Source organism: Notothenia rossii (assembly GCF_949606895.1).
Source record: "Notothenia rossii genome assembly, chromosome: 5".
In the NCBI taxonomy this organism is placed as follows: Eukaryota; Metazoa; Chordata; class Actinopteri; order Perciformes; family Nototheniidae; genus Notothenia; species Notothenia rossii.
The window spans coordinates 8,029,422-8,053,806 of NC_136903.1; the positions used below are offsets into that span (position 1 = coordinate 8,029,422).

General features: G+C 42.2%; 2 protein-coding genes across 7 annotated transcripts in view; both read right to left on the minus strand.

Annotated features, from left to right (window-relative positions):
- Positions 1-909: 909 nt before the first annotated feature.
- hsd17b12a (hydroxysteroid (17-beta) dehydrogenase 12a) lies at positions 910-21,304 on the minus strand. The gene is made up of 11 exons (XM_079685109.1): positions 20,960-21,304; positions 10,598-10,644; positions 9,771-9,846; positions 7,770-7,877; positions 6,841-6,905; positions 6,540-6,584; positions 6,108-6,142; positions 5,278-5,359; positions 5,044-5,109; positions 4,231-4,380; positions 910-1,219 (listed from the first exon to the last, which is right to left on the minus strand). Exons 1-11 carry the CDS (start codon positions 21,246-21,248, stop codon positions 1,061-1,063), a joined length of 1,122 nt encoding a protein of 373 aa, XP_079541235.1. The 5' UTR covers positions 21,249-21,304; the 3' UTR covers positions 910-1,060.
- A 722-nt stretch (positions 21,305-22,026) lies between these two features.
- LOC307038666 (uncharacterized protein) overlaps positions 22,027-24,385 on the minus strand; it is a 35,151-nt gene continuing 32,792 nt past the window's right edge. For all 6 annotated transcript variants that reach the window (XR_013808051.1, XR_013808052.1, XR_013808053.1 and 3 more), the window contains 2 exons: positions 24,244-24,294; positions 22,027-22,841 (listed from right to left, as the gene is read on the minus strand). The gene's annotated coding sequence lies outside the window, so the exon portion shown is untranslated. The remainder of the gene's footprint in view (positions 22,842-24,243; positions 24,295-24,385) is intronic.

The window sequence follows — 24,385 nt, forward strand, 5'->3', positions numbered from 1 at the left end:
CATAACCGCTTAGTTAAGGCAATGGTCAGACCAATTCATACGGGGTTTTCACTTACACACAAATCAACTGAGTAAAGCGGCGCAGTCGTCCTGTTTCTGAAGCAAACATGTCTTAGTATGTGAACCAGACTGTAGCCAATGATGTAAAACATTCACACTTTAGGTTTTACTTCAACTGGAAGGATATTTGCTCTACACTGAGTCGGTTAAGAGGTTTTCCTTCTTTGGCTAAAGGTTTACATTTCAATTAAAAAGGCACAAAACTGAGCAACTGTTTAGTTCACATAGACATCATACCAGTTGAATTAGAACCTTTCATAATAATACATTTTAACCATTCAACACCCTCTCATTAAATTTGACCATTTTCAGCATTTACGTCATAAGAAAAGGCACTTCGGATTAATGCCGCAGTTATTGTGAAAGACTTTGGTTTAGAGCAAGTGAAACATTGGTGTGACAGCAACCCACCACAAAAGCAACATTTTAAATATAATGCAAACACGCAATATTATGAAAGAGCCGATGCATGGTGACAGCAGTTCAGTATTGCAAGAGAACTGAAAGAACGCAGATGTGGCCATCTTTAAATGAATTGTAAACAGGACAAGGTTGAAAGATGAACTCTAAAAAAGGTCTGAGTTTGGCTCATGCGTTCATACAAATATGAAATAAATAATTATACATACATATAAAAAGATGCCCGCCACCATGTTACACTGCTTACAACAGCAGGGTTAACAAATCCCTCATTAATGTTTGGTTGAATTATGTTCACCATTAGTGTCATTGACAATATGGATTCATCTCCTTTGCCAAGAGCAGCATTACATTTTAACTTCTGCCTTCCTTGACCATTTCTCTTTAGACAAAACAACATCAGGGAACAGTTTACCGTTCAAACGCAAAGTCTTTGCCGAGCACATTTTACTGAAGGCACACATGTGAAACTCAGGCAACCCTGGAGGATTCACCATACAGATCCAAAAATCACAATGTCTCCTTTAACGCTGCACCGGGTCAGCATAGAGTGGCGTCCACAGATTCATCAGCCGTCCTCCTAATCGTTCTTCAGAGCGTCTCCGTTCTTCAGAGCGTCTCCGTTCTTCAGCTCCCTCATCTTCCTCCTGTTCAGGTACCCGGTGCGCTGCAGACGGTTCATCCTTGCTCCAAAGAAGATGACCAGGTCGATCGGCACCAGCTTGGTGGTCAGCCAGCCCTGGGAGGAAGGAAACATAAAAAAGGATTGTGGTTTAAACTACAGCTTTCAGGATGTCCTCTTTAAATGGAAACAAAAACATTAATGAAAACCTTTTACAGGAAATATTGGAAAATGTAGGTTTTATCTCAATTATACAAATGTTTAACCCCACACACACACACACACCATGTCTATCTTTGTATATTTACTGCATTTGTTCATGTATACCAGTAGTCTGATACAATATTTACAGTTTGAAATAGTGTTAAATTTGGTGATGATTAATGGTCTTTGTGTTAATGTAATAGCAGTTAAAACAGGACCGGTCAAATTTGACAGCGAACACCAAAGTAAGGGAGGGAACACGAAGACAATAGGAGGGTTAAGCAAGTTATACATAATAGGTTCAAGGTTTGGTCATTCGCACCACCACAAATCGAAGGCATAGCAATGCTTCTACTGTATGTCAAATATTTCACAGTATTAACAACTTTTATTAAGTTGTTGTGTTATATTAATTGTTTTATTAAGATCAGCATCCTGGATGTACACTAGAAATGCATTTCAACTGAATATATTTTACATTAAAGTGCTAATGGGGAACCAGAAGAACATTTGGTATCTCAGCCTGTGGAGTGAGACTATGGAACAGTGTGAATGTGGAGCTAAAGCGAAGTCCAGACATTAACCAGGTCAAGAGGAAATAGAGAAATTATTTTCTCCAGGTACAGGTATGGGGACGGTGTTTGACTATGTGTATGTGTATGTGTGAGTATGTAGGTACATATACAGTGGGGCAAAAAAGTATTTAGTCAGCCACCAATTGTGCAAGTTCTCCCACTTAAAAAGATGAGAGGCCTGTCATTTTCATCCTAGGTATACCTCAACTATAAGAGAGAAAATGAGGAAAAAATAAATAAATCCAGAAAATCACATTGTCTGATTTTTAAAGAATTTATTTGCAAATGATGGTGGAAAATAAGTATTTGGTCAATAACAAAAGTTAATCTCAATACTTTGTTATATACCCTTTGTTGGCAATGACAGAGGTCAAACGTTTCCTGTAAGTCTTCACAAGGTTTTCACACTGTTGCTGGTATTTTGGCCCATTCCTCCATGCAGATCTCCTCTAGAGCAGTGATGTTTTGGGGCTGTCGCTGGGCAACACGGACTTTCAACTCCCTCCAAAGATTTTCTATGGGGTTGAGATCTGGAGACTGGCTAGGCCACTCCAGGACCTTGAAATGCTTCTTACGAAGCCACTCCTTCGTTGCCCGGGCGGTGTGTTTGGGATCATTGTCATGCTGAAAGACCCAGCCACGTTTCATCTTCAATGCCCTTGCTGATGGAAGGAGGTTATCACTCAAAATCTCACGATACATGGCCCCATTCATTCTTTCCTTTACACGGATCAGTCGTCCTGGTCCCTTTGCAGACAAACAGCCCCAAAGCATGATGTTTCCACCCCCATGTTTCACAGTAGGTATGGTGTTCTTTGGATGCAACTCAGCATTCTTTCTCCTCCAAACACATCTAGTTGAGTTTTTACCAAAAAGTTCTATTTTGGTTTCATCTGACCATATGACATTCTCCCAATCCTCTTCTGGATCATCTAAATGCTCTCTAGCAAACTTCAGACGGTCCTGGACGTGTACTGGCTTAAGCAGGGGGACACGTCTGGCACTGCAGGATTTGAGCCCCTGGCGGCGTAGTGTGTTACTGATGGTAGCCTTTGTTACTTTGGTCCCAGCTCTCTGCAGGTCATTGACTAGGTCCCCCCGTGTGGTTCTGGGATTTTTGCTCACCGTTCTTGTGATCATTTTGACCCCACGGGGTGAGATCTTGCGTGGAGCCCCAGATCGGGGGAGATTATCAGTGGTCTTGTATGTCTTCCATTTTCTAATAATTGCTCCCACAGTTGATTTCTTCACACCAAGCTGCTTACCTATTGCAGATTCAGTCTTCCCAGCCTGGTGCAGGTCTACAATTTTGTTTCTGGTGTCCTTTGACAGCTCTTTGGTCTTGGTCATAGTGGAGTTTGGAGTGTGACTGTTTGAGGTTGTGGACAGGTGTCTTTTATACTGATAACGAGTTCAAACAGGTGCCATTAATACAGTTAACAAGTGGAGGACAGAGGAGGCTCTTAAAGAAGAAGTTACAGGTCTGTGAGAGCCAGAAATCTTGTTTGTTGTAGGTGACCAAATACTTATTTTACAGAGGAATTTACCAATTCATTCATTAAAAATCCTACAATGTGATTTCCTGGATTCTTTCCCCCCATTCTGTCTCTCATAGTTGAGGTATACCTAGGATGAAAATTACAGGCCTCATCTTTTTAAGTGGAAGAATTTGCACAATTGGTGGCTGACTAAATACTTTTTTTCCCCACTGTATGTCCAACAGGTAAAGCAGATTAATAACAACAATGATAATTACTGCAGATTATAAATAAATCATTTAGGGACAAGGGGGTGAGATTAAATAAATTATACTTCTTCTCACTCCTTTTCGAACACTAGATGTGGGACTGTTTATGTTGTTAATGCTGTTGTTGTAAATGTCATTTTTTTTGTTTTGATTTCTCTTACATGACTATGCACTGCAACATTTGTTTTGTTCGAAATAAAATGTATCAATCAAATAATGGGGAATAAATCAACTACTGAGCAAGAAAGATTAGTTTCAAGTCTGGAAATAACTAAGATAAGTTGCTCATCACAGCAACAAGTACAATAAGAGTGAAACAGGCTACAAAAAGCAAGGGTTCACACAAGGATAATAAAACATAAAATGTAAGAAATAAAAATGAAAGTAACCGTATATATATATATATTTATATATAAACATGTTTTACATTTGGATAATTATGGATATGTCCAATATGTCAATTTGGAAGTGCGAGTCCAACGTATGTGCATTATGGTGCAAGACATAAATACATACAGTGCAAGTAAGCACCTACATTAATGTTTACTTAATGTATACTTGGATAGGTTGAGCATTTCAATATAAAGGTTTCCAGTTCTTACCATGACGGCATGAGGGAAATATCCATTGGTTTGGCTCTGCAGACCCACAGTGGCGAGCTCAGCCAGCACATAGCGCTCGGGGGTGGGTTTGTCCAGGGTGGGCTTCTTGATGCGAGTCATTTTGGTCACCACGAAGAAGGGCAGCACACTCTGCATGAGGACAAAGGGAAAGTGTGAGATACGCTCACATAAAACGAGAGAGTCCACACTCTAAAGTTCAACCAGGGGCATTTGGGACCAATGGTGGTATAAGAGGCACTTTTAAAATGACATAATATATTTTGTGTAGGTTTGTGGGATGACTTGGGTTATCAGGTGAGAACACACTCCGGGTTTGCTGAGGTGAAACTGCTGTAAACACTTTAACCACCAGGTGGCACATGAGAATACTACAGAGGAGCTAAAAACAGAACAAACAAGCCTCATGTGGAACACCAAATTCAAAAATACCTCTGCGGTATAAATGCATCTACATGAATGTGTTTTTATTGAATTACACTTTAGGCAGGACTGGCTGAGAGCAAACTGATTCTTTTGAGGTAAATATGTGAGGCAATTCAATCAGGGGTCATCAGATGGACAAATCTTAGATGCTTTTCCAGGTGTTTTCAATTTCTATAAAAACAATGGTACGCTTTGTTCTACTGTAACTCAAAGTAAGCAAGAAACCATTTTGTTAAGCACTGCAGTTCTTTTTCTGGCATCCATCAGGCTCAAACATAGCCAAATAACTGTAAGTGTCTTCCTATTCTTTTGCTAAAAAACAAAACAAGGTGGAGGAGATTAATCCCATTTGGCCAAACTCAATCTCACCTGGATGATGATGCCCCGACGCCTGTACTCTTCGTGAAGGCCACGAGAGAAGAAATCCACAAAGGCCTGCAACCAGAACGACGAAAGAAGGATACATTTAAAAACTAACCAGTCTGTAAAATGTTGTTTGTCATCACAGCCTTCAAATTAGGCAACATGAGGAAGGGTCGGCATCATGAAACGAAAAATGGTACTGACATATTATAAATGACAGAAGCAGAGATGTTTCCATACCTTTGTAGAAGAGTAGACAGTGAGCAGAGCGAGGGGGTACATGCCGCTGGCAGACGAAATGTTCAGGACGACTCCTTTGGACCTGAGGAACACAACAAGGTGGATTTAGGACAAGGACGTTCATTTATTGTAAGGCTAAGAGTAGCACTGCAACAGGCACATTGCAAGGACTCAAATTGAGTGCTTTACGAGATGGCATCAGTCAGAATTGTGCACATATTTGGGAAATCCTCCATTTCAACACAGCTGCCACAAACAAATGTACATGGAGTTCCTGCTTTGCGATACACTGATTTTTAGAGGTCTTTTTTTCTTCAAATACACAAACTTTTAGAAAGATTTTCCATGCCAGTGGAAACCCTGCATCTATACAAATCGAGCACACACACACACGCTTACAAAACACACACACTAAAACAGTGTGGTAGTGGCCGTGTGTGTTGCCATGGCAGCCTGTTGCTGCAGTGATGTAGTGGAGCGACGCTCCAGCCTCACACGGCACCAAATGTGCTGCGCTGCGATTGGCCGACCGGAGTCACATGGGAGCAGCGCAGCCAATCGGGTGGGAAGAGCACTTTGTGTGAATTGAAAGCTTGTCAGCATTGTGAACAAAGGAGGAGAGGAGAGATGCAGGGAAGGAAAGGACTAGGAGAGGATTTCTTATTCTCTTACTGGTTTTATATAAAGTGTAATCTTCCAAATACTTTTCTTGGAAAAAATGTTTAATTTAGAGATTTCTTGTGTAGCTGTTGTGTTACAATCCCTCATTCAACAACAACTATTTGACTGCAGTCATGTCGCAGAACATGGAGGCCCATCATTGAACTCACCTCTCATTCATCCTGGGCAGCACCAGGCGGGTCATCTGAGGAAACAACAACAGGCTCATTCAGAATCAGCAGTCAAAAACAATGATACAACTCATGAAGGAGAGGAAAGAGTTTTATTTAATAAAAGACTAGAAGTTATAAGGAGAGAGAGAGACAGGCAGAGAGAGAGTTGCGTGGGTGGCGAGCACAGACAGCGTTGGTGTAGTCCGCCGTTGCTTTGGGAACAACTGAGACACTGCAGGTACCGTGAAGAAACAGCAGAAGAGGAGGAGGAAGAAGAAGAGGAGAACACAAGGGGGAAAAGTGAGCAGGAAAGTGATATGCATGGGAAACTTTAAAAAGAGTTCATATGATTATGTAGTTGGAAATCAGAACTGAACATATTCTTCCTGAAGAGCAGCAATATGCAGAGACGTTTGAAAACAAACTCACCTGGCAGACTGAAGTTATGTTGACGTTGACCATGTTTGTGATGAACTGGAACAGAAAGCACCAGTCAGCTAAACACTCACACAGATTATCTTTAAACAGTAAAGAACTTAAATAGATATAAAAAGGAAGCACATTATTTGGATATTCAGAGCATTAAATGTAGCTAGAATGTTAAGGCTTAAGACGAAGAAAAAAAGGTATTCCTTTTGCTTTTTTCACGTTGAAAAAAGGACAGAGTGCACTTTTTACTAGCATTAATTCCATTTGACATGATATGTAATACAATAAAACTAAAACTCACATTGTCCAGATCAGGAATATTGAGGTAGTACTCGGGGTAGTTGTAGGAAACACCAACATTGTTCACTGTTGAAAACAAAAAATAAATAAGTTATACTATCTTTTCCAAAACAACTTGGATGCTGAAGAAAGCTCAGAAATGAACCACAAGGTGGAAGCAAAAGCAAACGAGACAGCCCTAGTCCACACAGCCACACCTTACCAGTAGGGCACATTTGGCATCATACAAAAGAACAAAGAGTTCCTAAAATGTTCGACTAAAAAGTATGATGTCAAGTCTTGGGTGTAGACGTCTAGAAATACTACAACAGCTGACATCTTTAAAACGTACACCATGAGGTTATGTTAAGTCTCTTAAGTAGTATTTATCCTCGGATAATGCGTGGCTTTCGTAAGAATAATTTAACCAGACTTCAGAAATTAGTCAAGGTTTTCTGTCAGGCAGAACTAGACAAAGAAGTCGATTAAAGAATCTAAATCTCAGGAGTTTAAAAGTGATCAAATGACTCCACTGTTTAGAGAGAATTCGCAAATATCACCACTGTTAGTTTCCAAAATAAGTGTTTGTAAGATTTCACTTGGCTGAAGCAGTATGTAGTGAAATTCAAGGTAGGTAACCCAAGCAGAAAAGTAAGGCCAAAGTGCAAAACTTTGAGTGGTACCACAACCTTTAACCAAATGAATAACGTCCTATTATTAATGCTAGGGGGCTTCTGCTGTGAACACAGTGCCGCTTAAAACACATGGCAAGTGAATGTAAAAATATCGTTAAGTGATGTTTGCCTTCTTCAGTGTTGCTCTCTTATATCTGCATTACAAAAGGGACTTAAGGGAGTAAGTTAACTTCACTGAAGAAGAACAATAAAAAGTTTCGAGGTGCAAGGTAACATTTGGTAGAGAAAATGATAAAAACAAAAACTCAGAATTTACCAAGAATCCCGATCTCTAATCCAGCCAGCCCCGCCTCGATCTTTTCGTAGATGTCACTCCTGCCAAAGTCCACTGCGATGGTCCCGGTCTCCACGTTGTACTGTTCCTCTGAAAAAGGAGAAACACATTTTCATTTACTATAATGTTACAACGATATATATTTTTTCCATTTAACCATTAATTAGCCTTGTAAAGCCAGCCGAGATTAACTACAACTTTCACGAGGCTACCTTGGCTGGAGAGCAGCATTCAAAAGTTACACACAACAACCCAACATAGAAGAAAAGAAAATCAAATGTGTGGATATTTCAAATACACATGCACAGTGACAGGCAGCACTTACTTTGTTCTGAGACTTTTTAAGGCTATTCCAGGAGAGGGGAGCACAGTAAAGCTTAGTCACTCCTTGCTATGCATGGCAACAATTACATTTTACAATTTTAGTGATAAAACTAACTCAGTAATGTTAATTAATCTAGCGTTCACCCTACACTCATTCATGTGTCACAGACTGACATGAGCAATCCCCCGTTTCAAATGAATGTAGCATGAAACCAGTAACCGTGAGACTTGAACTGAAGAGGGCACTGCATACCAACAAACCAGCCGAGCAACAACCCCCCCCACCCCCCCTTAACTCCGCCGTCATGTTTGACGCGCCTGCTGCAATTACAATTTATTGCCCAAAGACTCATTTAGCCGATAGGTGGCAGAGGGGGTTATAAAATGAAAATTCCTCTGATTTGCTTTGAAAAAGACCAGCAGTGTGTCAGTGGATATTCAGAGTTTAGACTAGGGGGAAAAAGGGGAGACCTGAGAGATGCAAGTAAAAATAAAAGGGTAGGGTTGGTCGCCTTCCTGAAATCTATATCCGGCTCAGATTATATTTAGAAATCACAACCTCTTTGGGTTAAAGCAAGGAAAAAACAAGATCAAATAAGCTTTGGACATGGTGGCAATGAAATATTAAGGCTCCAAATTAGTGTCATTTTGGGGTTGCCAGGTATGTGTGATTTAAAAAAGAACTATGCACATATTTGCATGAGAAAAACATTGTTAATTGAATTACAGGTGGGACAGGGCGGTTCATGCGGTTCCATGCAAAGGAGGGCGGGTGTTTTTCCCCACTAATCGTGAGGGAGGAGTGCCAGAGTTTGGCACAATGCATCCCGCTCGTGACTACCCATCAGCCCCCTCTGTGGACTTTAAGCACGACAGGGGAAATTGCGCTGTGGGAGACGTCAGAGACAGATGGAAAGAGAGCGAGTCAGGGAGAGGGCACTATTTAAACAGGGGGTGGGGGGGGGGCGGGACACTCACCATTCAGACTGTGTTTTAACCTGGAGTAGCCTTTAACACAGATGCTCCTTTTACATCTGAATGAGGAATGCATGGTTTTGTTTTTTACGAAATCTCAGGAACAGGTTATTTAATGAGTCCGTTACAAAATCAAGACGGATATTTAACCCGTCTTCCTTCATACCAAGGGAGGGAGTTCTTAGACACAGCCTGCCTTTGTTAGCTGCACGTTTCCAAATTAACAACGCTTCTACAGAATGGAGGCACGACTTGGGAGATGCCAAGGTTTGGAGGGTAAATCTACTCAAACAAATACTTTGTTTTTGAAATATGAAGCTAATCGATCCACACTTGTTGCAACACTACATAGTCAATGTAAAATAAACTCATGCAAACCTGGATTTTTTTTCCTTAAACAGTGCAGCGATTATTTTCCGATTTTGTTTTCATTATAAATCCTTATGTCAAGGCTATAGAGGCCCTCTTATCTGGGCCTTGGAAACCCTGTAGTCGACAGGGAGGGAGGTTGCGCGTCACATCCCGTCTACACACACACAAACCCCGTCCACACACACACACACACACACACACACACACATCCTGTCCACACACACACGCATCCTCAGCAGCCCACTCACTGTGCTCTTACACCAAATGGGTTTCCATGATGTTGTGCAGACCAACAAAAAAACAAACACTTACTTAGTGACCTGGCCACGTCATCCAGCTTGTCCTGGGAGCGACTGATCAACATCAAGGCAAATCCACGGCGAGCCAGCTGGAACGAGAAATACAGTACGTTAGTAAGGAATGCATCTTCTAATATATTGGTGGACAATTTCATGTAAATTGAAACTACTGATGGCAGCAAAAGCGACAGACAATCTGGAATATCAGTGCCTGGAAATCACTGTCCTGTCAGTTTCATTTAACATAGCAAGTCTCTAAAATGTACGAGTTAAGTTTTATTCCTCAACTTGTGATAAGTATGATTTAACTCTTGATTTGATCAGCGGGAGAACAATGCGTGCAGAACATCCAAATGTATTCAGTGTCTTTAGATTGATCATTTATCTCCACCTGCATGTGCTAAATGTAATGGAAGCATGCTTTTAAAAAAAAAAAAAACGTAAAATGGCGGCCTAGCGTTGCGGGACAAGCAGCTAGACCCAGTGTAGTGCCAACAGTAACAGTATGAGTCAAAGGCCCTACATGACTACATTCTACAGCCAGCACACACACACACAGCAGTTTGGGTCGACACGAGGACGGGTAGCCCAGATCCAACGTGTGCTTGTTACCTCAATATGAGCTCTCGTTGAAGAACCTGTGTTGAAGTGCATATGTGTGAGGACTCTCTTCCACACTAATAGGTCTGTAAGAGCTCTCCCCTACCGTGGCCTATGAGTGAACAGTGTGTGTGTGTGTGTGTGTGTGTGTGTGTGTGTGTGTGTGTGTGTGTGTGTGTGTGTGTGAGTCACAGCTATGCCTTGATAGAAATTAAATAAATAAGGGTCTGGGAGCCTCACCTCCTCCGCATAGGCTTTCCCGATTCCATCAGTGGCGCCCGTCACGACTGGAGACAGAAAAGAAAGATATGTTAAGTTTTGTTTCTCTTTTTTTAACAATAATCATACATACAGTATGTAGCAGGTCAGAGGTGGAGTCTATTCAACTAATAAGGGAGTAGATGCTCTTAAAAATCCCTAAAAGTTGAAAAAAACAGTTCATAATCCTTGATAATGAATTATCGAGACTATGATTTCACTTTGCGTTTTGGATCCATGTTCTCCAAACCTGTCAAATGACACCATCAGCATTTCACTGTCAGTCACACACTTTCTCCATCCAGCGTTTAGCATTCTTTCACCGCTGGCGTTATCTCCTTGACAGTAAAAATGAATCTCACAAATATGGTCCTCATTGTTCACAGGCTTACGACACGCCTTCACACATCAGGTTAGACCACTTTAAGTATTCTCAATAACAACAACTCAGAGTCCCGACGTGGCGTTAAGCCCGGGGCTGTTCACAGGTGACGACGAGACGGGTATAAGAACACCTTACAAGCGGTATATCTATTATCAGCCACACCTTAAAGTACAATTAAACTGCTACTTAGGAAAAGCCTCTTTCTAAGCTCTTACATGACAACTCAATGGTTGTTTTGGATGAAGGTGTCCATTTTCACACAGGAATAGGGAGTGTGAAGATGGAGCTGATATCAATATAAAGACAAGACAAAGATAGGAGGTAACTCCCAAAGCAAAGAAAGGATGAAGATTGTATAGAAGTGGAGATAAGATTGATTAAAGCAGAACAAAAAGGTATAGGATTCACTTCAACGTGAGGACAAGACGATATGATCCTCAAGATCAGGTTTATCTGACTGATAATCTAGCGTATCTGCAGTTTATACAAAAAGAGGAAGGAGAACGGCCTAAAAAACGGATCAATTCGGGCAGAAATCAGGGAAATATTTAATAAAAAAGCACAACAAGAGAGTGGTCGAATGTCGCGGAGACCGAGAGAGGGAGCTGATGTACTTCCAGTGTTCAGAGATCCTCACCTTGTCAAGCAAGCTGAGCTATTTTTAAATCAACCCCAGCTCCTTCTTAAATGACGGAGGAAGAAAGGATGGAAAGGGGACGAGAAGGAAGACAAAAAAGGGGGTGAAGGTGGTGAGGAGGGATTGGGGGTACACACACACACACACACACACACACACGCACACACATCATGAATATATTATTAGCCAGGCTTGATGAAACATTAATAGACGTAGAGGACATTCTCTGGCAAAGAGCAGCAAAAAGAGACAAGATGAGAGGGGGGGACGCAGGGAGGAGGGGGAGGAGGGAGTGATGACGAACATTGAGCGGGAGAAAGGAGGCGGGTGAAGTGGGGTAGGGAGGATGGGCGAGGAGGGATCCTAGGGGCGGCTAAAAATAGAACTGGTGCGAAGCAAGAGAACGACTGAGCGAAGGAGAAAGGAGACAGAATAGGGATGGCGGTGGAGGGGAAGAGAGGAAGATGAAGAGGGGGAGAAGAAGAGGGGGGCACAAAGTCAAAAGTCAAAAGAGAGCAGAATCCCTGGTTATTTTTAACCCCCCCCCCACCCGCATGTTAAGAATGAAACGCTCCGTGGCAGAAAAGCCTCAATGGGCGCGGGCTGTACCAACTCAGGGTCTCGCTGCAGATGCAGGAGGGGGGGGGAGAGGGGGGAGGATGCAGCGCGGTGAAGTAAAATGGCTGAGGGGGGGGGGGGGAGACAACAACCACCTCGACATAAAAATCAGCTTCTTCTAATATAATCAAGTGAACAAGACTTATTTGCTTCAAGAGCTACACAAAGTCAAATCTATATCACGCAACAATAAAATAGGATGATGGTCTGTAAATATATATAAATGTTCTCACAATTTCCAGGATCGGTAAAATGCGGTTCTTTTTAGGTGACAATCAGGCAAAATGTGAGTTTATCTGATGACTATTGAAGGACTACAATGATTATTAAAAGAGTTAAGAGCATGACAATTAAGACGACTGGAGTTACAAGTAGCTTGAGTCGAGGGTAAAATCAGAACAGCCTCTTCGGAGACATTTTGTACCAACAGGAGAAAGGAAGGAACATTTCATCACACCGAGGCCTCCAATGCCTTCGAGGAAGATATGACAATGACAGTTGAAAAGTACTGTCCATAAAAATGACACCATAAAACCCAACGAGGAGCCTCAGTGCACCGACCACATTCCCGTCAGGCAGGACCGTAAAAACACCCTAAAGAAAAGCACCTCGGAGTGTCAGGTGCATCTGTTGGAAAGTACGTGTTCAAAATGAACGTATAGGTTCTAGCTTTGCTCTCGAACTACTGTCATTTTAACAGAGGCGACATATTTTGATCTACTAAAAATAGTACATTTGAAGTATGTCAAATGTATACTTTGTGTACTCTTGGAACCTGGGCGGTGGGTATGTTTTGAGAATAACCCCTCCACCCCCCCTCTGGACTCCCAAGACATTTCCTTTAAAGTTCATCCATCGTCAGTGCAACAAATATTCTAAGTAACATTTAATAATGGATATGGAGAATATCAGCTAGCCTGAAATATGTCAAACATAAATATGAGGCCACTTGCTTCACTTGTTTTTACCCTGCACACTTTACACGTGAAATGTAGTGTAATCCTACACTGGAGGCTACATACAGTGAGTATGAGGACATGTAAAATAAAGAAAGAAACCCATTAAAGTCTTGCACTGAACACAGTGTCCAGAAATAGCATTGTTCAGTTCAGTCACAAACAAACTCCCCGGTGCTCCCAGCAGGACTTAATTTCCCTCACGTTAGCAACACATTACAGCTGTGACACACGCTCTCACACGTAATGTAACAAAAGCATCTACGCAAGCAAACACGTGACTGAGAGCACCTCTACTGACGCTCAGACACACACAACAAAGGGTGAAAGCGTGTTGATGGGGCAAATGAGTGAAGTGTCCAATAATACAGTAAAATAAAAGTAGAAATACAGAAGCATTATTACTTACAGTAACAATATTAACACCCAAAATGTAATAGATTACAATTATTAAAGCATACTGCATTATGGAAATACTCAAGTCAACGACAAGGGTGTCAAAATGGTCGAATACTTGAGTAAATGTAGTTTGTTACATTGCAAAACTGGGTAAGAGGAGTGTGTGTGTGTGTGTGTGTGTGTGTGTGTGTGTGTGTGTGTCCTCTCATTCATTCCCAGCACCCAGAAATGGAGGGAGATTGTGAGAAATTTGACTTGAGAACAACATGCTTTGAAGAAGATGGGGCTGTAGAGTGAAATAAAAAGCAAAATATAGAGACACAGAAACACACACTAGCTGTATGGGAGAGAGAGGCAGGGGCGGGTGTGTGTGTGTGTTGGTGTGTGTGTGTGTGTGTGTGTGTTGCCTCATTCCTTCCCAGCACCAACGCTCTGATCCCAGTTCTTTCTCCTCAGAGCTGCTCCACCCTGCCTGCTCTGAAGCGTCCTGACGGGGGCGCCACATGTCTGCCACGCTTAGTGCTGCACATCACCAGAGGTATTGACATCCCCCAGCCTTTTCTCCCTCCTCCCTCCCTTCCCTCCTCCCTCCTCAGCAGTAGAGCAGCCCCTGCCTGCTCACTATTCCGAGGGTCTAAAAAAAGCAGCAGGAGAAGTAAAAATAGCAGCGCCTGCACTGCCTCGTCTGGGATCTGCTTGCCTGCCGCAGCACCTGAATACCAAACAGACCTCTTCTCTCCACCCCCCCCATCATCATCATCATCCCCATCACCAGGACGACCAGCCTGCTGCATCCTCAGCCCTTCACCTAAAGCCTGCAGACGCCACAATGAGCTCTGCAGGCTGGGAAAAACAAACAGGATCTGATTTGTTGAGCAGTGGAAAAAAAGCTGAATTGAACAATTTTTTAGATTGACATGGATTGCCATGGATACATGTTTGAGGAAGAGAAGCTGGTGTTGAACTGCACATCTTGAGGGATATGAAGGTTCAAATGATTATTCCTTGTCCAGATTGAGGTTTGATGATGAGTAGAAAAAGCTAAAACTAGTTGTAGAAAACTGGCACGGTGTGACTATCAGTTAACCAAAACTATGAGTTATGTCAGATTCAACCCCCCCCCCCCCCCCCCCCCCCCCCCCCATCACATCAACATTGTCAGTGAGGAGAGACTGCGGTCCTTGTATGCCCCGCTCTCCTTACGTACTCTTATGTAATCTGTCGCACCCCAAACTCGCCTATCAACGAGCAGTCCCCCCCCCCCCCACCTTCCTTCCTTCCTCAGATGGAGAAAAGAAAAAACGATGGAGGGAGGGATGCAGCATGAAGATCCAAAGACAGCTCATCACCCTCACCCAAACACATATTCTCCATCCGCCCACCTTCCACATTCAAACACATGCTGCTGAAAATAGCAGGGGGGGGAGGAGCAGAGTCACATGGGTGATAGAAAAGTCGACAAAAATAAGGCAGGATTGGGCCGGGGGAGACGGAGAAATGAGGGAGACGGAAAAGAGAACTTCAGAGCTGCCCAAGATAGAAGCAGCGTCTGTATTTGGGTACAGAGGGAAAAAATAGTCGCCTCCCCCTCTCTCCTTCGAGTCACATGACTGGTTTGAAAATCAAGAGTTGCTTCACTGCAATAACTTGGATGGAGATATTAGTAACTAGTGCCATGCTGTACTGTGTTGGCCTTTCGTATCCTAACAAAGCCTGCAGCAGGTGACTTCACTCATTAGTCCTTCCTCTGTTCTTGTACATATTCTGTTTACATGTATATAGACTTCTTGCACTATTTTTTTTATACACGTTGCATTGTTGGAGGAGCTCAGAATAATCTCATTGCTATTTCTACACTGTAGCTTATATGACTAACACCTTTGAATCTTGAATACGACTGGAGGATCAGTGAAGTCACCTGCAAACACTCAGTCCTCAATTACAACCCTGCACTTTTAAAATAGTTCATATTGGTAGATCACATTGATGCGTAGTTCCTTTAGAAGCAGTGGAGGAATGTAAGTAACAAACATTCACTGAAGTACAATTTTAAGGTACTTGTACTTTACTATTTGTTATTAAATCTACTACATCTCAGTAGCCTATCTTGTACTTTTCACTGCACAACATGTATCGGTTTTATTTACTATATACTTTTTGAATTCAGTTTAGCAAGTATAAAATATAATTACACTAATAAATACACACTAATGTATAGGTTAAAATATCCAGCAGCAGCATTTAAAGAACTTAAAATGTGCTTTACATATTGACACATTATTGAATCAACTATCAACATTTTTACAACTTTTTATCACTACTTTTACTCGAGTAAGATATCTGAGGACTTCTTCCACCTCTGGTTTACAGATATATGTACACTTATATTGTACCAATATGGTACCAATCATTGTTAAGCTGCTGAATACTCTGAACAGATGACATTTTATACATCAATGGTTTCTTATTAAGTTACAACCAAACAAAGGAGTTTAAACAAATATCTCAAATGGTCCTTAAACTCTAAAATCCCTTGCATACCTTCTCCCTCTCACACACACAGCATGTCTATCTATTGAGCAACTTGTCTCGTGTGATTGATGGGTTTGTTTTTTTACTGAGGTTAGGTAATGACCTAAATTTCAAACCTGACTTTCTTCTCAAGCGTGTCCCACAAAAACCTCAAAGTACATTTCAACAGATACTCGAATCCTCGATACTGAATAACCTGCCTCTCTGGCATGTTGGACTGCAACCAACACGAACCACACTTCACAGAATGCAATCAACCACAGATCGCAAACATGCTGGGGGTCCAGTAATGTGTGTTTAGAGAACAAGACTGCACAGGTACTCGTTCACAAACTTGATAACCTGGTTTTCTTCAAGAGTGTGCCTTATGTTAACGCTAGACACTTGGAACAAGTTTATAGTAAAAGAAAAAGCATATGGCTTAAGATCAAGTTGAAATCATTTTCTAAAACAATTACATCTGGACTTTTTTTGGCAGGTTAATCAATGATGTAATAATCTTAAGGTGCGTCCTTAAAGCAATTAGGTAACATTACAAAGTGAAGCCATATCTTAGCGTCAGTGAAACTTAATCTAACTACTTCATTTGATGTCGGTTTGGCTGGATTTCTAAAGTGCAAATGGTCCTTTCTTGCACATTGACAAAACATATTAGAATGTAAAGACATAAATGATAGCCATCATGACCAATGCTAAATGAATACGATTCAGTCAAGACAACATGTTGGTGTGCAAACAAATTGAAATGGAGAGAGAATGTGAGAGAAACATGACTTGAGAACAACGGGATCGGGAGGATGGTGCTGTCGAGTGAAATAAATAGAAAGATGTGTGTATGAGACACAGAAACACACAGTAACTGCATGGGAGAGAGAGAGAGAGAGAGGCAGGAAGGGTGAGGGAGAGGGAGAGGAGGGATTGAGAAGAGGTTTAAGTGAAGGGGATCTTGCTACTTCTTTTAACATTTTTACCCATCATCCCTGGCTTCAGCACGTGTCACAGAGCGTGTTCATTATATTGACAGCCGTTTTCTCTCCCCTCTCTCCGCCCACCCCACACACACACAAACAATCTCTTACAGAGAACTAGGGGAAGCACATTCACAAGGATGAAGTGGAGACCCTGCCTCAGCTGAAACACATTTCACTTTCCTTGCGCATATTCATACAAAATAAACACTGACATTTACCTGTCATAAATAATCGCCGGTAGTTAATGTTGTTAAACTTTGCTGCCAAAATGTGTAGGCTATTAGTGGAGTTGAATATAACGCAACTAAACTCTTACTGGGACAGAGTGGCGCAGTGGGCTGTGCGTTGATCACCTGAATTGGCTCCTGTGGGTACCGTCCACAGTACATGAACGTTACATGTATGAATGTATGACATGTGTGTAATGTGTACTTGTAAAGAGCATTGATGACTTCGAGGTGTGAAGATGAGCCGAGTGGCGCAGTGGGCTGTGCGTTGATCATCAGATCAAAGGGGCGTTGGGGAACACCAGTTCGAAACCCGCCGCTGCGTCTGTAAAGCCGTTGTGTCCTTGGGAAAGACACTTCACCCGAATTTGCTTCTGTGGGTATTGTCCACAGTACATGACCGTTACATGTATGGTATTTGTAAAGCGCTTTGAGTATCTAGAAAGGTCTGTATCCTTATAATAAAAAAGGAACATTTTCTCAATAAACTATGATGTCAAAAAGGGAGGACTCCTAAACCGCATGTCACATCACTATCCTCATCACAAAAGCTCCCGTTGGTCTGATTTACTCGTATCACATGAGTTTTATGCACAAGCAATGCAACATACACTAACTGCCTCATAAGAGATACTGGAGGTTGAGTTAAAAGAGAAAATAAGGAACTACTACACATTGGAGTGAACACATGCGCAATTGGAAATAATACAATAATTATTCTGTACTGATTTATGAAAAAGATCTTAAAAAATACAATGAAAAAGTTAACAGTCTTAAAAGAAATGTCAACTCCAACTCTCAATGTTTTAACGTGCAGGAATCTCCCTTTGCAATTGCTCTATTCCTACATTTTCTAAAAGACAATATTAATTATGGATACATATGTGCCTTTTTTGGTTGAAAACTGCAATCCTTGTGATAAATGGTTTTTTTAAAAGAAGAGAGAAAGGGCTGCAAACATGGGAAAGGCAGGATGTGGAGAGTGCAGGTGGATGCAAAGTGCAGCAGAGAGGCTGGGGAAGCCACTTTCTCCCATGATGCAATGCTCCTACTCTGCCACTAGGAGTCTCCTCCACTAAGGGGAAGACCAGCAGAGGAACTCCAGAGAAATCCCTGCTCTCCTCTGGTGCTGGAGCTCTGCAGCTTCAACATGCAAACAGTGCAGTGATTACATGGAATCTCTGAACACAGAAAATGTACATTAAATTAAAATGTACTTGACTTTGCAAAAAGGGAAGGGCTTCATTACTTCATCATTTAGACAAACTTAAACTCTATCACCGGCATAGACTCAAACCTGTCTGACCAGGACATACCTGCCGTCTCCTGTGGTGCAATAACAGCATGTGGATTACTTAATGCACATGCTTAGAGGGTGACGGACTAAAACGTGACAAATGTTTCTAGAAAGCAGTTCATTTCTGCGGCTGAAAGAAATAATGTGGTTAGTTAATTGGTTAGTCAATATCCTCTTCTTACTTTATGAAAAAGGGCAGATACAAAGCTAGATGTTATATTATCAGTCAAACTATTACAGTAAGTATTCAAAATGATTCTGTACAGCTACATGCAGGGGCGGACTGGGACTAAAAATTAGCCCAGGAAACTCAACCAGCCCAACTCGGTACCGCTATCAATTGTCAACAGGGGGGGGGGGGGGGGGGGGGGTGCTAGTGAATTGTCCGACCAGCTCACTTCGGTACCGGCATCCCGGTATTCCCAATGGCCAGTCCGCCCCTGGCTACATGTTTACTTACACAATCAAAAGAACCCTTAAAGACTTTTTCGAAATGTCAAGCTGAAAAGGAGAAATAGGCAGATTGAAATAAAGTTTCTGTTGAGCAACTTCAACAGTTCTTAACAAATGACACCATTGTTGCTTTCTAAAATAAAGAACAATAAAAGGGCCTATTCAAGAGTTAGAGGTGGTTTAACTTGTTGAGACAAGTGCCTCAGTCTTTGAGTGAAAGGTGGAGACCAGAATCACACCACTTGACGTAAAAGACCAATCACACCCTCCCTGAGCGGGCCTGACCTGCACAGCTGGTACAACCAGCTGAAGGAGGGCAGACTCAAACATCTACCCTCCTCTACTGCTCACTTCCTGACATAACTCCAACCGTTGGCTCGTCAGACAGGTGCCAAGAACTGGTTTCAGGGAGTGGCTTGCAAGTTCAAGTTAAGAAAAGGATAAATGAACATGAAGATTAGTTATAGAAGACTCCTTTCAAAGAAACTGTTTTACAGCATGTCCTGCACTCTAAGTTGATGCAAACTAAAATATGTTTTACTGCACCAAAAATGAGCTCTTCTGGACTAAAAAGGAACAATTTCTGGTCACTACAAAAATAGATATCACTGACAAGATACGGGGGTGCAGTGGAGGAGGGTGGGGGTGATTTCTATATGACCAATGAATGACGAAGCGATGAGCAAGCTCATGACTCATCGGTGTGCACCGGTATTCCTCCGCATTTTTCAGCAGAATCACAAAAGAAATGCACATTAGTAATTCCTAAAGGCACCCTACCTTTGCGCCACGCGTCTCTTCGCATCTTATGGCGCACAGGACAACAATTAAACACTCATTCATAAAAAAAAACAAGGAGTTAAAAAGGCACAGCGAGTCGATAAAAATCAATGTTTTCATAAAAATTAAGTCAACAAGCATTCAAATCTTCCTGGTAGACTGGTTTAGGAGATTGTCAACCTGTTCCGATGCAAAGAGGAGAGCTCGGCAAAAAATGTTTGCCCAAAATTGCCCAGCAAGAGGCTCCAGACGCAGCAGTCTTCTCCAAAAAAAGGAGACTGGAGAAGTGGGTCAAGCCATGGCAGGGACGATTCCTATGAGACTACCAAACCAAAATACACGTAGATTCATCCATTAACTCGCTCCTATGTGAACAAACACGGCGGAAAAGTACATTAAAAGGCTTAAATCCAATTAAAGCCGGTGAAATGTAACCAAACAACATGTAGGGCAAATTGGATAAGGTAATCTGACAAGGAAAGAAAGCGACGCCACAAGCATGACCAAACACCGCCTGAATATAAATCACAAACAAAGTCAGGTGATTAAAACTAAAACATGTTGGACCATCTGCCCCAATGAGACACATTTCCAGGAGTCAGAAGCTAATGTGGGATGTAGGTAACGTTGGGCATAAGGGTTTGTCTTACATCATGCGGATGGGCTAATGTGGTTCAGTAGTGCGCCGGCTGAGAGCTCACCCACATAAAACAGCTCTGAAAAAAGTGCGTATAGCCTGCGCAATTTGGCTCCTGGCTCACCAATGTGGGGCATCCCCATCCCGCAAAAAATGTGGGTGAACACGCTTACTGGAGCCCCTGGCAGCTGGGTTTGGCGTGACAGAGAGAAAAAAAGCAAATTGAGCTAATAAGGACCATTATGCTGCCAGTCAATCAGCTGCTTACCTGCGCTTATTACGCAACACCAACCTCCCCCTTGAATTAAGCCACAAAAACGCACCAGAATGCAGCTTTTTTTCTTCGTGCCAAGTGAAGTTTGAGCTCAATAACCCCATTCTGGTGTTTGCACGTCGAGTCTATACTGCCCTCTTCGTGACCGTGGTGTGAAAATTGATGTGACCGAACTCACCAGCCCATTTGCCCAGCGTTGGATAGATCAGCTTCCCGTTCCCCAAGACCCAGATCCTGAAGCCTGAGAGCAGCTTGTATAGGACCCACACCACCAGGGAGGCCACGGTGAGCGCGCCGACCCAGAAGAGCAGCTTCTCCTCCACGTTCATCGAGTTCATGGCAGCGGCGACTCGGCGTGTGTGTGTGTGTGTGTGTATGTGTATGTGTGGAGACCTCAATTTTAGGCAATGTACTCTAATTTCCAAGACACAACGTGAGAGAGTCCCTTTATAAGGAGGTTGTAGCATCACACACACTCCCCCAACACTTGTCTAGCCTGATTTGAAACGCACCGCCCACCTGGTGCTTTAGCCCCGCCCCTTTTATGCTCTCACTCGCTGCAGCAGCTGTCTGTCGGATGATTCAGCCTCTGGATTGGTGCGTTTGCGTGTCAATCCTATCCACAGCGCTCCCCATTCATTAGGTTTTCTGTATGAAGCTGGGTGGGTCAAAGGGCGACCGGGATGAGGAGCGATTGGGCAAACATTACTTCAGATCCCATCCGGAGGTTGCCATTGGCTCTCAGCGGAGCAGGTTTGTCGGTTTCAGTCATGATTATGAAACCCTCCAAACCCACGCTTTCGGGAAAAAAACTGCCTGCACCACTTTATGAATGAAACAATGCCCTCATTGGTGAGAAATGTGCACCTGCTCCCGCCCCTGGGAGACAGTTTATTGGCTAAAGTGATGCCAGTCTGTGAAGTCAGCATGCTCCCACCTAGACATGAGTCACTCGTCTATTTTAGGTATTCCGCCTGCATCATACTGCTGATAACGACTGAAATGTGCTGCAGTGAGACATATTAGCGCACATTTGTCACCTGTATTGCGCCAGATAACTCGTCCAAAGGTGCTTTTGTCTGCTGTAACATGCTCGAATACAGGTTCCCGAAACAAGAAAAACTACCATCTCCAATCCAGTTTTCGCTTGTAGACTCTCGCGAGAGTGCGCACATATTCCCCATTTCTTACATTTATGAGGCTGAGATGTGATGTGTGTGTTACATAAACATTGGGAAAGACACGTGCATTTCCATCGCTTTATTTGACACTTTAACATATTTACATGAATAAGCCTTATACAGATGTTTGGATGTTGCAGCAAAATCACGTTTTTCTCCAACAAGCTCATGGGCTCTCTTTTAACCAATTCGACCCAAAAAGGCGTTCTGCAACAGCATTTTTTAGATCCACATCACGCCCACTGCCGCCATGTCTCCCTCTCACACACACAGACACTCCAAAACTAAACATGGAATTCTGACACACCGATGCTCCATGGCACAAAGCAAAACATGTTGTTTACTCAGTAGAGGGACAAGAGTATAAAACAGTGTGAACATGCTGACAGGCTTCGTGCAGCTGCTCGCATTCTTTGACACAAGTGGAGGCATCGAAGTCAACGTGACACCGAGAGGAAGCAAGTTGTGTAACAAGCTCAAACATGGGGGGAATTAAATGCATTTCTCAACAGCTGTATCTCAGTCTTATGTGCAATAAAAACATATTTGCCAAAAAAGCAACGATTTTATACTTTGGCATCATTGCAAAGTCAATATTATTTCACATTTATTAATTTAAAGGCTTTCTTAGGAAAGTCGTTTTTGCATATTTTCACAATTTTCACATTAAAACAGCACATACACAGCATTTAAATCTAGTGTAACAGAGCCATTAAATACAATTTGATTTGTAAGAGAGTAGCCTCAAATCGTGCTTAAATGAATAACATAAAATACAATCAAGTTTCACACATTGCACACACTACACGCACACACTGCTGTCGGACGTTTTGAAAGAGTCCAGCTTCACGTCTCGGTCGTGTCCTCGCAGCCAAACAGCTGAAAACAAGAGAGAAAATGTGGATTTAGTTTTGCACATTTTTCCCTGTGAAAATCTCTACATGTGTGTGTTAAATCTGCAACACACTTGACACGCAAAGCAGTCAGAAAACGTGCAAAACACACAATAGATTATCACCGTGTCCTCCGCACCTTAAACTAGTATTGTATTTTTCGAGGGGATCTATTAGTATTAAATACGCACAATAAGCTACAAAAAAAAAATGTTTTACCACTTTGTGCAACAACCATACCACAAACTACGTTTTCAACTAATCTCAACTATTCAGGTTTTTTTGTTTTGTTTACATGAACAGTATTTACCCCTCCTGGTACACACACACACACACACACACACACACACACACACACACACACACACACACACACACACACACACACACACACACACACACACGCACGCACGCACGCGCACGCACACAAACACACACACACACAAAAATCGTGGCAGTAATTCGGACCAATGTTTCCTTGGAGCTGATCGTTACTCAAACTGTTAACACAATAAAAAAAACATCTTGACTTTTATCACTTATTTTATCCACTCTTTTTTTTATTATTATTTACCTTAATACACTGGATTTTTTCCCAGGAATTTTGTATTTTATACACACACTTTTCCAGAGTTTACAGCCAGTTAACACGTTTTAATTGTCTGCATATTTACGTGTCGCTGTCCACCTCTGTGGTGCTGAACCGCACATTTCAGCCCCGTTTTAGTGGACATCAACACACACACACACACACACACACACACACACACACACACACACACACACACACACACACACACACACACACACACACACACACACACACACACACACACACACACACACACACACACACACTCACTTTAGCATTCTTAAATATGTATATATGTATACATGCAAATGATCGACTCCTGGTCTACACAGGGCTTTTCCTACATCTGCAGAAGCATCTAACACACACCTTCCAGACACAAGCAGAACACACACTCCTGTCCTCCACACACACCTTCAGTAACTACTCCTGATCATTTTTGGCTAATTATATTCACCGATAACATATCTGACACACGCTGCTTCTTTAAGCTTTAACAATATGTGTTCTGTTGAAGCAACACCAGTGCAACACACACATCCAAATCCCTCTATTACATTTCCTAAATCTGTGATAGCCATTACATGACCAGGAAAATGACACTGCTTCATCTGAGTCACCATCTAACCCTCCTTCTTCTTAATTCTGGATAATGACTGCTACTTTCATAAATATATTCACAGTGAGTCATGTTGAAAGCCTTTAAAGGTATTTACAAGCAACACAGCTTTAGTGCATCCTCCGAACAATACTACAGATAATTACAAGCATCATTTGTATTTTATTTTATACATACCTATGGTCTGGTTTTAACTGAAGAGACCAGAGCAATGTACAGCAGCCGCACCTGAGGACACAGAACAGAAATGCTTTCATTTGAGTTTCAGCAGAAAGACAGAGCAGTGGGTATAACAGAAGAAAAGCTCCGACACATAAAG

What these genes read in the sequence shown, in the direction of transcription:
- hsd17b12a (XM_079685109.1), bottom strand. Translation starts at nt 21,248, where the DNA reads ATGCTACAACCTCCTTATAAAGGGACTCTCTCACGTTGTGTCTTGGAA. An exon ending in GGAAAGCCTATGCGGAGGAG is followed by an intron (nt 9,847 to 10,597) that starts GTGAGGCTCCCA and finishes TTCTCGTTCCAG; the next exon opens with CTGGCTCGCCGTGGATTTGC. An exon ending in ACATAACTTCAGTCTGCCAG is followed by an intron (nt 6,143 to 6,539) that starts GTGAGTTTGTTT and finishes TTGTTTCCTCAG; the next exon opens with ATGACCCGCCTGGTGCTGCC.